General features: G+C 40.6%; 2 protein-coding genes across 2 annotated transcripts; both read right to left on the bottom strand.

Moving 5' to 3' along the window:
- Positions 1 to 6,160: 6,160 nt before the first annotated feature.
- Positions 6,161 to 11,262, bottom strand: hinfp (histone H4 transcription factor). Its single transcript, XM_022762555.1, has 9 exons — positions 10,778 to 11,262; positions 9,994 to 10,220; positions 9,735 to 9,846; positions 9,426 to 9,578; positions 9,246 to 9,323; positions 7,927 to 8,047; positions 7,704 to 7,842; positions 7,480 to 7,604; positions 6,161 to 7,391 (listed from the first exon to the last, which is right to left on the bottom strand). The coding sequence occupies exons 1-9, from the start codon at positions 10,935 to 10,937 to the stop codon at positions 7,022 to 7,024; spliced, it is 1,485 nt and encodes a 494-aa protein (XP_022618276.1). The 5' UTR covers positions 10,938 to 11,262; the 3' UTR covers positions 6,161 to 7,021.
- Positions 11,263 to 11,750: 488 nt separating this feature from the next.
- Positions 11,751 to 16,019, bottom strand: dpagt1 (dolichyl-phosphate N-acetylglucosaminephosphotransferase 1). The gene is made up of 9 exons (XM_022762506.1): positions 15,585 to 16,019; positions 15,323 to 15,443; positions 15,024 to 15,237; positions 14,613 to 14,759; positions 14,299 to 14,383; positions 13,998 to 14,186; positions 13,790 to 13,877; positions 12,936 to 13,091; positions 11,751 to 12,833 (listed from the first exon to the last, which is right to left on the bottom strand). Exons 1-9 carry the CDS (start codon positions 15,749 to 15,751, stop codon positions 12,768 to 12,770), a joined length of 1,233 nt encoding a protein of 410 aa, XP_022618227.1. The 5' UTR covers positions 15,752 to 16,019; the 3' UTR covers positions 11,751 to 12,767.
- Between the last annotated feature and the right edge of the window lie 351 nt (positions 16,020 to 16,370).

Here is a 16,370-nt window from a genome sequence, read left to right as displayed (position 1 = left end):
AGAAAAAAAAAAAACAGTCAGCCAGCCAGAAAACAAGATGCTCACTGTGCGCCACAATCCAGGATAATTCCGGTTCGGTTGTGAGGCGTTTAAGGACCGAGCTGTGTTCTGCTGATCAGTATCTCTCGGGGTGCGGCGCACATCATCCCGCATCCACTACAGCAACTCCTGAGATTAAAATCATGTCCGGCCTCAAACTATGACTGCATCCCAGAGAATCGTCAGGGGAACAGGATGTCTGTCATGTTTTTCCTCGGCAGGATTATCCCTTTGGTCAAATCCACCCGTCCCGAACTCGTATCGAAATACTCACACACATCATCATCACCATCATCATCCTCATCATCATCATCATCAGTGGTGTTGATGACAATCTCCAGTCTCTGACATCTGGAATTAAACAAAACCAGCCAAACGGTGCTGCAGATGCTTCAGCATCAGCAGCAGCAGCAGCTCGATGTAGCAGCCGCTGTTATCCTCTTCACCGGCTAGTGCGTCTGTGTGGTACGCACGCCGGTCTGGGATACAGGGCGTTGCTGGCAGGGTTCTACTGGTGGAAAAAATATACTGTTTTCGTCTAGATCGTTTCCTCGTAATCTTCAGTCTGATCTCATGGTTTTTGCATGAATAAAGTCTTTAAGAAAAAAAAAAGAAGAAAAAGAACCTAAATATAGAACATAGGCCTGTTGTAAAGGGCACCAGCACATTAGTTGATAAGACACATTTTGGGTCCCTGTAGGCGCATTTTAAGGATATTATGGTGACTTAAGGCTGGGGCCCTGACCTTAAGTTGGAATTGCTTCAAAGTTAATTAAATTTATTCAGAGCAGACTGACTGCAGAGCCTGTTTCATTGAATTAGCTTCTAAGACGTCAATTTAAACATTTTAAGCATTCCATTTCCTATTCTGGGACTACTTTGGGATGTTGTCTCTGGAGAAATAAGAGAAACAGGAATAATCCAGGGAAATTAAGATAAAGCTATGCCGTGAATGAGAGGTTTTTTTATTTTATTTATCATCTTCCCTCACAGTAGTTACAGACACATAATAAACTTGGCGCCATCGCTGTCGTTACACTGCCAGTGACAGTCGGTGCAAACATGAGGAAGGTTTTGGTGAAATACAGGCCCCTCTGTCTCTTTAAAGGCCGCACCTGCGCAGCTGCCTGGTGCTGATGCTGCAGTGCCCGGGTTATTTTCGGTAAAACAGCCGGGGTTACTCGCGTTCAAGCGGGCCCTACATGTCTTACATCACCCCTGAGAGGAAATCAAAACCATTTTTAGCCAATCGCACCTGCCTCTTAATCAGACCAATTTAAAACGAGCTTTCACACCACACAAGCAATTTCAGCCAGCAACCATTTTCCTCTCTGTGCTTCCTTATAATTCCTATTACCTACCAGGACCATGTTCTTAGACACAGACATGGTAATACATGTAAATCTGAATCACACTTATAGCAAAACATAGAGACTGTTTGATTAGGCCTGTAAAACCACATGTTCTTTCTTCTGATTCTCTCTATATATGGATCTGGTGGAGACCAGTCAGTACCTAAAATATATCCAAATGCTCTGTTTTCAGGCTCCGGTAAATGTGTTGCATGGCCATTTTCAAGCTTGATTGATGAGACTGCTACAGGGACACATGAGGTGCTACTTCATCTGTAATTCTACTTCAAAGGCCAAATTCTGATTGCATAATGCAATATTTACCTGGAGTAAAGAGATATGACCTTTCCTCCATTCTCTGTATAATGATTTCATGTGTGCATACATAAATTATCTAAAAAAACAACCAACAATTCTCATTCATGCCTTTCTGAGAAAATGCCACAAGGCAGATCATTAATCAACTAAATAATCATTAATTCATTTAACAGATAACAGTATTTATTCATAAACCGCACATTCATAGTGACTGACAGTGAGATATTAGCAAACACTTGCGGTAGGTTTATATTGAATATTTGAATTCAACAAAGACGTCTCTGCAAGGTTACACGGTGACAGCATCATTAAAGGTATTCTGGGATTGGAGTGTGCTCACAAATGAGGGTTAGGCCTGCTATAAGTACTGAGCTGCTGTGTCATTAGAGACACATCTGAGGGAAAACATCAGACAGGATGGCTCTCAGCACAACTACCCTCCTCTCCGTGGGCTTTCTTCTGTTGCTGACACAAGGAACTCTCACAAACAAAGGTGAATTTAGAGTTAAATCCAGAAATATAATCTTGAGTGACTCACTTTTGTGTGTATCATGCAAATCATCACTATAACTGAATATAATATGGTGTGCTGGTCCAGTGTCTCTCCCAATCAGACTGTCTGTGGAGAATGACCTGTCCAACATGACTCCTGAGTCCTATTCTAGCTCTGTGGTGGAGGGAGGTGTGCTGCTGGGCGCTCTGAGGAGACTGCAGGAAACACAGCAGGACTTCAAGTAAGACCACCCATGACATCCCCTTTATTATATCTGCGTATCATTCTTTGTTCTTAAAAGGTGGCTAAGCTGTTTCTCCTTCATATTTAAGCTTGCCATGATCCATTTCCGCTCTTAAAAAAAACTCCTGCAGATACATGTCTTGACCGTCTGGGTGTTACCAGGTTCATAGTGAAGGAGGACCCAGACTTTGGCCTGTTTCTGGAGAGTGTGAATGGAGTGGCTGGCAGTGAGCAAGAGCAGACGTACTGGGAGATCCTGTCAGAAAGCTCAGGAGAGTACAGCAGGCTGGATGTGGGTGAGTGTCCTCCCCGGAGTTTTGATACAACATATCTGAAGACGACTTAATGAGCTGTAATGAGGCAGGAGAATTGGTTATCCTTTCACTTATTGCCCCAGGATGTTCTTTAGTGTGATTATTCTAAAACGGTTTAGTTTTGATAAATGTTACTCTATATCTATCTTTTATATATGGAGCGGGCAGGGCTACAAGATAATTACAGTAGTAATTGCTATTACAGACTCACTACTGATCAAGACTTTGTGCATGTCCCTTTTCACAGGAATTGGCTGCTACAGACCTAAACCAAATGAACACATCATCCTCAGGTTCAGCACCTGGGCCCAACACTGATGAGCTGCATTTGTTTTATTTTTCATCTTTATATTTATGGCTGTGTCTGGTGGGGGGGGGTTCCTGTAAAGTGTAACGTAGTGCTAAATGTTGGGACCTGCTGCATCTGAGAATAAACAAAACAGCAGCATCTGCTGGCTTTCAGGAGCAATGTCATCTATCAAGTGTATAGAAAGTAAAATATTTCAAAAATATATGGGACAAATTAAAGAAAATAGATAACAGAAATAATAGAAGATAGAAAATTACCTACCTGGTTGTCAAATGTGTGGACACTTTTAAACCTTCATAGAGACTATGTTTTCATGGGTTGCTTGACTTCAAATAGGCCAGCATTATTTTTTCTGTTCTTTTTATTCCTTTCAAATGCACCACACATCATGTCACATTTACACAGTCCATCTATATAAAAATAAAGATTTTATTTTACAACAAAAATTATTTTTTGTGCCATTTTTCCACAATAAATATTGAAACATGTACATAGTATACTACCTATAAAAATAGTTTGCTTATAAGGTCCACAACACTCTGTGTTTACGCTGACCCCTCAGCTCCCTGACCAAAGCTCCTCCTTTGCAACAAGATTAAAGTTTCAGCTCCTTCCAGGACAGATGGACTGAGAGGAGGAGCGATGAGATGTTAATCTCTGTGGTTTCACTGACCTCTCTCCTTGTCTTTACCTTTATTTCTCCCTTTCTCTTAGACAACACAAGAATGTTCAGGGACACATGGTAAATGAAGTATGTTCAGTATTCCCGGGTGGTGGAATTTGTGACATGAGTTATAATATATACAGGTATAACAATATTTCAGCCGATCAGAGAATGCTGTCTGAGCTACCAAATCCTAACCAAAACAATTATTGCTTTCTCAAAATGAGATTATTAAAAACAGAACTCACCACTTGGCACTTCAGGTAATTTTTTTTATTTTAAGTATTTCAAATAATTATTTGACCCAACAGCTGTTTTAAATAAGTAAAATTCACTTCACGTTTCTTTTCTGACCCTTTCACCACTCTAAATCACACGGATTAATTTAGGAGTTCTGCTTTGCTTATAATTCACCACCGGCTCAGAGGGATCTGAAATGTTCTTGTCATAGTGTAAAATCCTTTATACAGTAGTTGGCTCCAGTGTACCAGACAGATTAAAGATCAAGATTTTGGTGCACTGATTTCTCCACAAAACTGGATGAAGCAGCAAAAACATAGTGTGGCTCTGCGGTGTACAAGCTGTCTGTGTATGTCCTCTTCATCTATCTCACTGTACAGTCAATGTTTATGTCTTCTCCATGTTTCAGCCAACTGTTGCTAAAAATAAAAAGACAAAAGTGTACTTTTGGATGGAATTCCTCAAAGACAGGCAGCAAAATCATGTTCAAAGTTCAAAGCAATAATGAACCGCATTCAAGTGTATTTGCACATTGCAACATGCTCGAATTATATCAGTTCCACAAGTCCATCATTTATGCCTGAGAGTGTAGGGAGGAAACTACTCACCACATGATAAAGCGCAGTCACAAACGCAAGGGACACACTGTGTAAAGAACCGCTTCCAGCCTGTCTCCTTCTTCTTGCAGTTGTCTATCCGGGTGCAGCCTTGTTTGGGCGGGCCGAAGTAGCTCTTATATGCGCAGGTAGAGTTGCACGTCCCATTTAGTTCCCTCTCACTTATTTCAATGCGTCCCCGCTGACACATTCCTACAAGACAGATAGAAGAGTTTATATGAAGAGCTAAAAGGGATCATAAAATCTCTGTGGTTAGTGTTTACTCACGGAGGCAGGTTGGTTTTGGCGTCCACAAACCATTAGGCTGGCAATATCTGGTAGGATTTCCCACCAGCATGAAGCCAGAGCGGCAGGCATACCTCACCACAGAGCCCACCCACCAGTCGTTACCGTACACTACGCCATTGTAGTCCACATCTGGTCTCCCACAGTTCACTGCCAAACAAAGGAAAGAAAATGCAAAGGCAAAGCAAAACAGGTTGACCAAACAGAGTGACTCTTTGTGTTTAAGTGTTTCTATCAAATTTCAGTCATACTTGTGGTCCATGTCTTACCTCTGCACAGGGACTTGTGGCCGAGCCAGCAGCAGCTCGAGTCCCCACAGCGATCTGTCCTCACCTCCTGATGAAGCGCCATACAGCCTCCAAAACAAAGGGGTGCTGACCCAGACCAATATGTGTCATCTATGTAATCCGGCTCGGGAATCCATTCTGTCTCACCTACAGCAAAAACAAAGTTGCAGACCCCAAACTGGAAATGCTTTTCAAACTGCAAATTCAACATTAAGAAAGATGTTATTGTTGGAGACGTTATTGTTATCTCGGGATCCAGAAGAACTGTTCCCACAATGCAATGAGCCCTGTTCCAAAATAACATTATACTGGTATTATAGGAGATCTTACCACTACCTTCCACCTCTCCAATCCATCCAGGCCACTGAGAAATTCCTCTCTGGAAGGACCCAAACAATGACAACAGCAGCAGTGGATAAAACTTCATGGTGTCCATCTTTTGATGTAGTCAATTCCTGTGAAGAATCTGCAAACGGATCTGGAAACCAACCAGCAACTTCATACCACACATCATCATTCTTGCAAAGTCATAGCCATTAGAAGTTGTCCCAGTGGAGCTGACTTCCCTGACTGCAGAGTGAGGAAGCAGAGAGCAGTAAATAACACTTCAACTAAGCTCCGTGTGCTGCCTAATCTTCTACACACAGCTAATGCCACCACGTACTGTAAATCACGCCTCACGCCTCACGGCTTTGGCAAAGATTTGTCATAATTCAATTCACCTGATTACCGGAGCCCTGATAAAATCAAAGCAAAAAGGGGATGAGCAGATCACATTGTGTTGCCAGGAGCAGGGTTATGAGAAACATTAATTTTACTGTCTGAACATTGGCAATTCAAGCACTTATAGTAAGTACCTAAGTAGGTACTAAGTACGAGTAGAATAATAAAAAAAAAAACAACATACTGTACATACACACTTTTGGGTGTAAAATAATATGCCTTTATCGAATTGGGAAAAATTTCATAAAGTAGATTAGCTACAAAGTGTCTTTTAACAGTCTTTTCAGATGTCTTTGCCATTTGGGCAAAAACATTTCATATCACAATCAAATCACATGAAAACTAAAAAGTTTATGCTCACCTAATATCTGTATCCAAGTGTAGTCCAATCGAATGATAAAATGAAGCTGAAGTAGAGCAGTTATTTTCAGAAGGGGGCGCCATAATACTAGTATATATCGTGAATACTATAGATGTAGTGGCCTGAAAGTCATATGAATTTAAGTAGAGAAATGCATACTCCTCCAAATGACTTGTTAAAAGGTCATTAAGAGGAATATTGTGCATAATAATACAGAAAAAAACCCAATTATTTCAAATGTGATTTTTGCAAACATTTTGTGTCACAAGTTTATTCAGGTTGTAGATTCAGTGTCAAAAAATATACTTTCCATGCTAATGAGAGAGGCCCTCTTTGCTGTATTCCACACATTATGGTGAACATTAATGATAACAAACCTTCAAAAGGTGTGGCTGATTTATTTGTGACAGCTTTCCCATCTAAAAGAGAATGACAAGCCACTACACAGTGCAGCGTTATTATCCAACTATCTGATGATGTTGAAGTACAACGAATGAACTGAAAATAATTTAAAAACACTGGCAAACAGGTTGTCAACAAGCTCAATATTAGCAAACAAAACACATGAAAAATGTTATTACCTAATATAGGCTTTTAGTCATGATCGTGGAGTATGTGAGCCTTCATTAAGACATTTTAATTTATTACCAAGATCTATGAGGGTCAGAAATGTCAGAAGATTTTTCATACATTAGCCATGTATCTGTGAAACAACAGAGCTGATTGCAAAATGTCCTCTGATGTATTGGATGTGTATACAGGACTGTTATGATGGTTAAACCATCTGCATTCCTTGCTGCTGAGCAGTATCCTGAAGATGCAGCATAGCAGAGTCCTCCCCTGCTTGTGACAAACCTCCAGTGAGAACGTACAACATGCCCCCCTCCTGACTGCTCTCCACAGTGCTGATGGTCGGCTCCTCAGTGCTCTGCTCCTCCAGCAGCACCCCTCTCAGTTCTACCTGCAACTCTGAAGGAGCTGCACCTGCAGATTCTTCCTCCAGCTCCTGCCCCTCAGTCTGGCCACCTTCTTCATCCTCCTCCGTTTGCCTGGTTTGTCTTTCCCTCATCAACTGCTCGGTCAGTTCCACACTCTCGTAGCGAATCAGCTGCAGCCGCAAGAAGCCGTCTTCATGCTCCTTGTACCTGACAGAGTCATAAACAGGTCATCAGTACTATAATACTCCACACATCTCAAAGTCAGCACTACTGGATGTCTGGATGCAAGACCTACCTGAACCTGGGGTGTCCAGAAGGCCATTTAAATTGGTGCTTTTTGTGCAGATGGACTGTTAGATTGTTGCCCCTGGTGAAGCACTGACCACACACATGGCACTTGTAACGAGCTACAAAACTCCCCTGATTATGGAAGGGACAAAAATTACAGAGCTTTAAATTATATTAAAATTCCCCAAGAAAATGCAAGTCAACAGTTATTTAAAAGATTCCCTCTGTTACCTCATGCTCTCTTTTGTGGTGAATCTTCATGGTGCCGGAGGTGCGAGAGGTGAAACCACAGCCAGGAACATCGCAGTGGAATCCCGGCTCGCTGCTGTGGGTATCCAGGTGTTTGCGCAAATCGATCAGATTCTTACAGCTGCAAACACAAAAACTTCAATGCAAGTGTGTGACAACAGTTTAATGTTGATTTGCATTGCTGCAGCTTCAGAGGATGTGATACCTGTATTCGCAGTATTCACAGCTGTATGGCTTCTCGTTACTGTGGCGGAACTTGATATGGTTGCGGAGTGAAGAGGGTGATGGACAAGTCATGTCACAGAGCGGGCATTTGTAGTGGCTCACTGTACCAACAAGAAAAAGACAAACTAAATCCTCTAATAATACTGCAGCCCCGTTCGTTGTCAACAGGATCCCTCACTCGCTTGGACACTAGAGTGCATCAGACAAGTAGACATTATAAAGTCCTATTTTTACATATGTTTGTGTCAAGCCAAGAACTCCTGATGAAAAATAGATTTTGAAACTTGACACTGCTGCTATAACAACACAGACATCTATCGCAGTGACTTATTTGCAGTATGAGTTGCATTGGTCTGATCAGTTCTCAAGTGGATTTTCATTTCATACTGGCATGAGCTGAAACCAATGGGCCTCGTTCACCAACCATTCTTAAGAAGAAATGTCTTCTTAAAACCCACTTATGCACTTTTTTTTACAAAGATTGTGATATTCACCAATGTTTTCTTATTCGGGATTTGATCTTAGGTAAGAACAGAATCTACGCACACTCAAGAGTACTCTTATGCACATTTGAGCAAAATAAGTAGTTATTGCGTTTTTTTCTGTTCTACAGTTAGATTATATTATATTATTTAAATTACAATAATATTTTTGTCCTTTATAATATATATATTTTTTTAAATAACTGATTATTTTACAAAGAATTATTGTCTTTTAAAATATATTAATGCTACACTAACACTTAATTGCTCATCCACTTCAGAACTACTAAAGTTCCTTTTGCGATTTGATTCCAGTGCTCCGTCTTTAGATTTTCGTTTTGGCATTTTCTCAACTTTCTCTTACGGTATCTCTTTGTGACGTCTGTCTGTGTCTGCACACGACCCTTCAGTTTCATGCCCTTTTAAGGGCTTTTTCGGGTGTTTACCTATGCTAATTAGGGTCAACTGGCATACGCTTTTAATCTACAAGGAGATTGGCATTCATCAATCTAAGAACACAGGTGCGCACAATTCTGCGGTTCATGAACATGTTCATGAATCTGATGTAGAGTTTTCTTAAGAACAACTTAAGAAAGAATTTAAGAAAATACTTAAGAAGATATTGGTGAATGAGGCCCATTATTTACCTGGAAGGTAGAAATCAATCTAAAAATGTGAGGCAAACATGCAAAAGGAGCAGTCTGGTGTTTCAATGGCTCACTTTATTTTTCTCGAGTCTAAATATTTTAAGTTAATGGGAACTCTGTGATAACAACTGGTCTGGTATTATTAATTAAGTTTTGAATGTGGAACTGACCGTGGGTCCTCATGTGGTCTCTCAGCAGTCTTTCTGTTGCAAAACGTTTGGAACAGTGGGAACACTGAAACCTCTGACCTGTAGCACAGACAAGTACAACAAAGCAAGTATATTTAAATCTAAACTCAAATAAATTGCAAAGTTGTCAATCTTACTTTCATAATTCTGAAAGGTTTTTACCTTCCATGGCGCTCTGCCGTATGATGTGGTCAAACAACTTGGTGTTGCTGGCATACATCCCCCCACAGCCTGGACATGCCACTACCTTCTCTTGGGTGTGGCTGCGCAGATGCTCCCGCAGCTTAGGACGCCCTTTAGCAGTGGCTTCGCAATCTGGAGAGTGACAAATGCAGAACTTGTACTCAACAATCCCATATCCTTAGTTTTTAACAGAAAAGCAACTCATCCTTTTAAAGCTCTGTCACCATAAATTTGCTGTGTAACTTTGTAGTTACATCAACATTTATGAGCTAGAATATTAATATTTACCTTTCCATCCACAGCGTATTGGGAATTCACAGTCTCCTGCTGGTATATCTATGCACAGGCTATGCATCTCTACATGGCGGTAGAACCACTCAGGGTTTTCATATGGTGGTTGCTTGGACAAATATGGAGAGAATGTATAAATACATAGGCAGAAATATTTAGAGTTAAAGAGTGCACTCTGAGGCTATGAGTAATAACTGGCAAGATATTGTTTGTTGGTGTGGTATGTTTCCCAGATGTAGACTGTTTTAGACTGTACCTCACATTCCTCCCACAGGCAGATAAAATTGTCTGGGATTTCAGGGATGATGTTGCGGTTGTGGTATCCGATGGAGCAGCTACCAATTTCTGGCTGGGCATTAAGCACCTGCTGTCCCAACTGCTTCAACTTCGTGTGATAACAGTGAAAGAACAGATGTCGTCGCAACTCTTCAGGACCCTCCATAGAGCAGAAACCACATTCTCTCCAGAGACAGTTTCTCTCCCCTTGGTGCAAAAAGCAAATACTTTGCATTAGTAGGCATCACCTTTTGGGGGACTTGTTTTGCCATCTATCATTTAACAGCACTAGATGTGCTGGATGTGGTTTTAGCTATAACGTAGGAGTGTTTAAATGCACATCAAACACAAAATGTTGGAATTGTAGACCTCTTTATAGTACTCAAGTTTTATGGGACAAAATAAAACAGATATATAGTCAGCACATTTAATATTTGGCTGCAAAGCCTTTGTAACCAATGACACCAGCACAGTCTTGGTATTTTACCTAGTGGTCGTCAGCCAGGCCTGGACTATAGACATATTCACTTCTTACTTGTTTTGGAGGCTTGTGCCTTCAGTCTGGTCAAACAGATGCTCAGTGAAACAGGCAGCCAAATCTATGAAAAATGTATCAATGTCCCACTACCTCCAAACTGCCCCCTTATCTTAATACCGGAAGCATGCTTTCTTTCCACATTAATAGCAACAGTTCTAAGTAAACATTTCAAAAGGAAACGAGCCACAGTCAGACACTGTGATTTACATTGCAGAATACTCCTCACCTTCTGCTTCTTCTTCGTCCTCCTCCGCCATGTTCACAGCACTAAGGTGACCCTCCGCATGCTTGCAGAAGTTTTCCATCCGACTGAACGACTCCTGACACGAGCCCCATTCACATTCCAATTTAAGCGTTTTCTTCTGTAAACGTTTGTTTGGCGGCATCTCTCCGAGTCAGACCGGGCCTGAATGTAGTGTGTTTTACACCCAAACTGAAGCTGCTAACGTTGTCTCCCAGGTTTGACCATCACCTGCCGACTATCGGGTGTTAGCTAAAATCAGGTGATGGTTGGTAAGTGTAACCACAGAGTCTCTAAAACACTGACCAGCTCTAACACAACCTGACAGACATCGTCCTGGAACTCACTCCGACCAACTAAAAAATGCAAAAGCAACAAATTCTTCCTCGAACAGCAGCTTCAACACAATAGTTTGCGGCTTCATAACACTCATATGATGTATACATCGGATTTGTTTTGGCCAATCATAAGAAACGCGTGCTATGTGCAGCGCAGAAGTTTGTCTTCACAGAAACAAATCATAATAGTTTAATAGTTCCGGGTGTACTTTTGTTCCGCCCCAACAAACAGATAAGGCTTTTACATACAAAACATCATCAGTACAGTGTTAAAGGTTAAAACACCTTATACTACATAAATTAATAGAGTCAACTGATACTAAACTTTGGGCTAACATCAGTAATTAGGCTTTTTTCCCCCCCAATTTAAATATTTAGTTAACAGTTGTGACCACTGTGTGTACCTAAAACATATCTTTGGCAATTTCTGCACTGAAATTTCTTGTCATTATATTGGCTGACATATACATCTATGAAAAACTAAAATTGGCCATGCAGGGCATTCAATATCATTAGTTTTACAGTATTTTGCATTGTGGTATCGCTACTTTTAATTAAATGAATAACTTATTGAATACTAATTCCACCACTGCCAATGATAATGATGGCACAATCTCACATTTTACCTTTTTCAGCTTTTATTTCTGAATTTGAGCACATCCATCTCAACAGTACAACAGTTCCTCACATGTAGTTACATTCTTAAACAAAATAGTCCAGTGCCAGTTGACTTCACATTGATGTTTGCTGAACCCCTGGAGGAAAATGCATATCAGTCATAAAAATACAGCTATATATCCAATAACCAAGAAAGGTAAAAACAATCAATTCTTCTTATTGTAGGCAGGACACCCTTCACCTACCGTAGACTTTAAGTAACTTTTGCAACAATAAAGACACTTTAATCTCATTTCATCTCTTCCAATATCCACTGTTTACCTGCCTCCACCTAATTCCCTGTGATATTTGTCGGACTCAATGAATTCCTTGTGTGTTCTTTTCTTCAAAATCACCATTCTATGTGCATTTGTTCAGAGGTAAAAACAGACAAACAAAAAAATGATACTAATTTTCCCACTCATGTTGCATGGATTGAAAGTCATGCAAAATTAAGTGTGAGTGGGTACAATTTCCCTAAGCCATTTTTTCAACAGCAGATTCAAGCAATTGACTCTATGTGAATCTTTTTGATATTTGTAGAGCCATTCAACATCCATAATTCTGTTAACAGATATAGGAGGAGTCTGCCCTGAAGATCAAAACTCATCCACACTTACTGTGCTTACCTTTAAAAAACCCAGTACAAAAATATACTTTAGCGTGGACATTCAAGATAATTCAGATCCAGTCACATTGTCCTGCTTGTAATTACTGAACCCCAACGTAGGATAACAAACAGAACTGCTGTTGATGTTAAGACCCTTAGATGTTTATGGTATATATGTGAAAATGTTTTACCAAAGTGAAATATAGCTTTAAATCTTGCACTGAGTCTTTACTGCAGGTAGAGTTTGAGGCGGAAAAGTAACAGTGAGGTAATGGACTCTATTAAAAGGCAGATAAACCACGAGCCTTTAAAATAGTTCCATAAAGATATTTTCTCAGTCCGCATTCTGTCCTGTGTCCCGCAGAGCTGTCTAGACATCATAGAAGAGACGCACCAGATGATAACGGATCCCAAAAGCCACTGCACTGCCCATCACCTGAGGGAGACATGGAAATGAGCACCAAGTAAAGCATTCATATACTTCTCAATGGCTAACACTTTTGCAGTGTATGGGAATACAGCAGCTGCTTTGTTGTACCTGTATGATGAGCATGATGACTGTGAGATTTCTCTCATGGATGGGACCGAGTAATTTCAGAACCAGATTTATCAAGGTCATGTTGTTGCACTCAATGAAATCATCATCTCCCTCCTGGCCTCTTCGCACCTCAAGCAGCTTTAATAACTCTGCCACCTGTTGAGGATCAAAGGTATTATTGTTATAAACCAATAAACACAGCTGGAGGCCTGCTGCTGATCTGCATCAAGTGCATGTTTACCCACCAAGACCAATCCTCACCACATGCTCTTCATCAACAGGTAACTGCTACCAAACCTCTGAGTCACTGCCCACACCTCCGTTTTTTTCAGTGATTCAAATTGCAATATTATTAAATGGCAATTATGTCCGATTATCAAGCTGACTAAGAGAGGAATTCAAGTTTAATCAGATAAGTTCTCTGTGATACTAACTAGTCTGCCAGCGCTGTTGTTACAGGTCATTCAAAGCAATCAGCAACTAATATTCACAAACATTCGCTAATTTCAGCTTCTGAAACATTTGAAGGATCCAGCTTCTCCAGTATGAGGGCTAGCAACTTTTTCCCAGTCTTATGTTGTAGTAAAGTAAATGTCTTTGGGTTTTGGTCGACTTCTGGTCAAATACAAAAAGCTATTTGTAAACACATCTTGGGTTTTGATAAATTATTATGTTAATTTTTCACTATTGAGTAATTGAAAAAATAATTGGCAATATCATTTTGAATTAAATATCATTGGGTTTTGTACTTTTTTTTTTTCTTTAAGTGATGATTAAGTGATTAGTAAAAGAGTGAAATGTGCCAGCTCTGTTTTCCTGGACCAGAGCAAAGTAAGTACACTGAAGAGCTTTACCTTCAGAATGAGGTGTCCTAACTTAGAAAGGTCCTTTCTTTTGAATTTAGAGTAGCTCATCCCCAGTTTGCCTGTATCTGGATTCAGTCTTTCATAAGCAGTAACATTGGGAGAAAGAAAAAATGAAGAAATACAAACAATGAGAGAATACAAGCAGCATAAATTAATGAAAAATCATCAGAAACAAATCCTATCAGCAGCGGGTTACCTGGGGAGCCGGTGTCTGGGACAGGGGATGATGTGAAAAAGCTGAGGCAAGGAGTAGACAAAGTTAACCACTTGAGGAATGAAAAACAGCAACATTGTTTTGCTGAAGTGTCCCAATATGCCAACAACAGCAAAGGTCATCCCGGCAAAGTAGCAGAAAGTGTCTCCCACAAAAACAGATGAGGGGTACCTGTGACAAAATAAGTTGAAAGCTGAAAAACGCATACAGCAAGGGCAAGAAACGTATGAAATATCCCACTGAAATTTCAAATGTACAGCCTCAGGTGACAGGTTTAACTCACCAGTTGTGGTAAAAAAGTGCTAATGTGGTGAAGAAAAATGGTATCATGAAGTAGAGGGAGAAAACATGGTCATCACGGTAATCGCCTGATAAATGACATAACCAAAACACAACAAAGCGAATGTCAGACACATGTTTAGCATTTTGAATGTTATGAGGAATTTGAGATTCACTGCACCCACTTAGTTCCAAAGTTTTTTCACTGATTAGTTTTTAAGGATTTTCAAATAAAATGAGTACATCCACTATCCAATACATGATTTGCAGCATAGATGATATGTAATGCTAATGAAGAGAAAGGAAACTGCCACACACCACTGAGCTCCAGCAGGTTGAAGATGATGATGGAGCCAGAGATAAACAGGGCTTGACCTGACTCGATGCCGTTGATGCCTGCTAAGATATTGATGGCATTTGTGCAGAATACTGCAAGCATCCCCATGTAGACATAGTAGAGAATACCTGTCGAAGATTTAGATCATAATTTACATCATTTACAGAAAATGAGTGCAACAGGAGTGGCATTTTCTACATGAACTGCATCAAATGCTGTATATATAACATATTTAATGTGTTTAATGTCCATCAGCATAATGGACAGTAAAGCTGTTTTGGCAGCTATAGTTGGCCTGTGAACATCTTCAGAGATGTAGAATGTTATTGTGAGATAGAAAGACATTAGTCTGCTGCTACCTGGACAATTCTGCAAACAACCGCTAAACTCACCCAGATCCAAGTGCAGTCCAAGCAGGGCTCTGAAGGGCTTGGGCACCACGATGACCGTGTTACCAAAGTTGGTAAAGTAGACCATGAGCAGTGGCAGGGAAGCCATAGTGGGAAGCAGGAGCTTGTGTCTCCATCGCAAGTTCAGCACATCATCAGCAAAGCCCAGGAAGATCATGCAGCAGATGGCCAGAAGCGCACCAATCAGCTGTACAAACTGACCAAAAATAACAACAAGAGATCAGAGCTGGGCTTCATATTTGCGAGAAACACACGGGTTCACTAAACATGAATGGACTCACCTCATTATGAGGGAAGCCCATGCACTGATCTCCCACAAAGCAGCTGAGGAAAGGCACCGGAATGAAGCAGAAGAGGATGATGAGGAAGACTGTCCCGCTGATGACTCCTTGAGACTCTGGGCTGCAGAGAGGGGTGACCAAGAAGAGAAACAAAACGAGGATTAGGGCATAATGAGCATATTTGAGTTCCAAAGCAATCATATTTTACCAAACTACTTATTAAGAACAAACAAATCATAAGAAATATGAGAAAATAACTCACACTTCCTTCTTGGATGTTTTGTTTAGGTCCATTCCGTACAATCTGGCTGAGATGAAATGGTCTTTGAAAGCAGGAATGAGTTTTACTGTGGCCATGCAGCCGAGGAGAGACATGAAACAGTTGATCACCAGCGGCAGGACGGGTATTGGTGACATGTTTTCAGGCATTTTGGTGTGTCTGTTCCTGACAGATCAAATCACGTTTCTAGCTAATCTGACGTTGCCCCCTCGGTTGATCGATTAGCGAGCTTTGGCTGTCTTCACTGAGGTAAAAACATGTCATACCGTCACTTTTAGAACATAGTACATCAGTGTAATTCCGGTGTCAGAGAAAAATAAGTCCATATGTCACGATGGTGGTCCACACCATCTTTCATTACGGGTTGTTGATGCTGTTGTCTATGTGCAGTGGCTGCCTGTCTGAACTCCACGTCTGAATTCCCCGTGTGACAAGACGGCGGCACTTCCGGTTTAAGCCTTCAAAATAAATCGTCTGCAACGCTTTATTGGCAGGAAAGACGGTAAGGCTTGAAAAAAAGTTACATTAAGGGAATTAATTACATTACATTTGCTCAGTTTTTTCTAAAGCAACTATTTCAGTTGCTCGCTCGGCATATCCTGTAAAAAATGTTCACCGTTAACTCATGGTTTCTATATCTTTGGCCAAAACAGTTTTAACACGGAAATGAGCTGTCATTTGTGTCAAAAACTATTTTTACTAATCATTTCAGTACCTACTGCAAGCGGAATGTCAGAACCCGCAAGATTCACCTCTGCAGTTGAACTC

Source organism: Seriola dumerili, unplaced genomic scaffold, assembly GCF_002260705.1.
Source record: "Seriola dumerili isolate Sdu_G_001 unplaced genomic scaffold, Sdu_1.0 BDQW01000449.1, whole genome shotgun sequence".
NCBI lineage: Eukaryota > Metazoa > Chordata > Actinopteri > Carangiformes > Carangidae > Seriola > Seriola dumerili.
Note: the sequence above shows the minus strand (reverse complement) of the source record. Positions and strands in the feature narration are given on the sequence as shown.

Excerpts from the sequence above, each read along its gene's own strand:
- hinfp (XM_022762555.1), bottom strand. The coding sequence starts at position 10,937 with ATGCCGCCAAACAAACGTTTACAGAAGAAAACGCTTAAATTGGAATGT. Across the intron at positions 9,579-9,734 it reads AATACGCTGTGGATGGAAAG|ATTGCGAAGCCACTGCTAAA; the intron begins GTAAATATTAAT and ends GTCACTCTCCAG. Across the intron at positions 9,324-9,425 it reads ACGGCAGAGCGCCATGGAAG|GTCAGAGGTTTCAGTGTTCC; the intron begins GTAAAAACCTTT and ends TCTGTGCTACAG.
- dpagt1 (XM_022762506.1), bottom strand. The coding sequence starts at position 15,751 with ATGCCTGAAAACATGTCACCAATACCCGTCCTGCCGCTGGTGATCAAC. Across the intron at positions 13,878-13,997 it reads CCCAGACACCGGCTCCCCAG|ACTGAATCCAGATACAGGCA; the intron begins GTAACCCGCTGC and ends TGCTTATGAAAG. Across the intron at positions 12,834-12,935 it reads TCATCATGCTCATCATACAG|GTGATGGGCAGTGCAGTGGC; the intron begins GTACAACAAAGC and ends TGTCTCCCTCAG.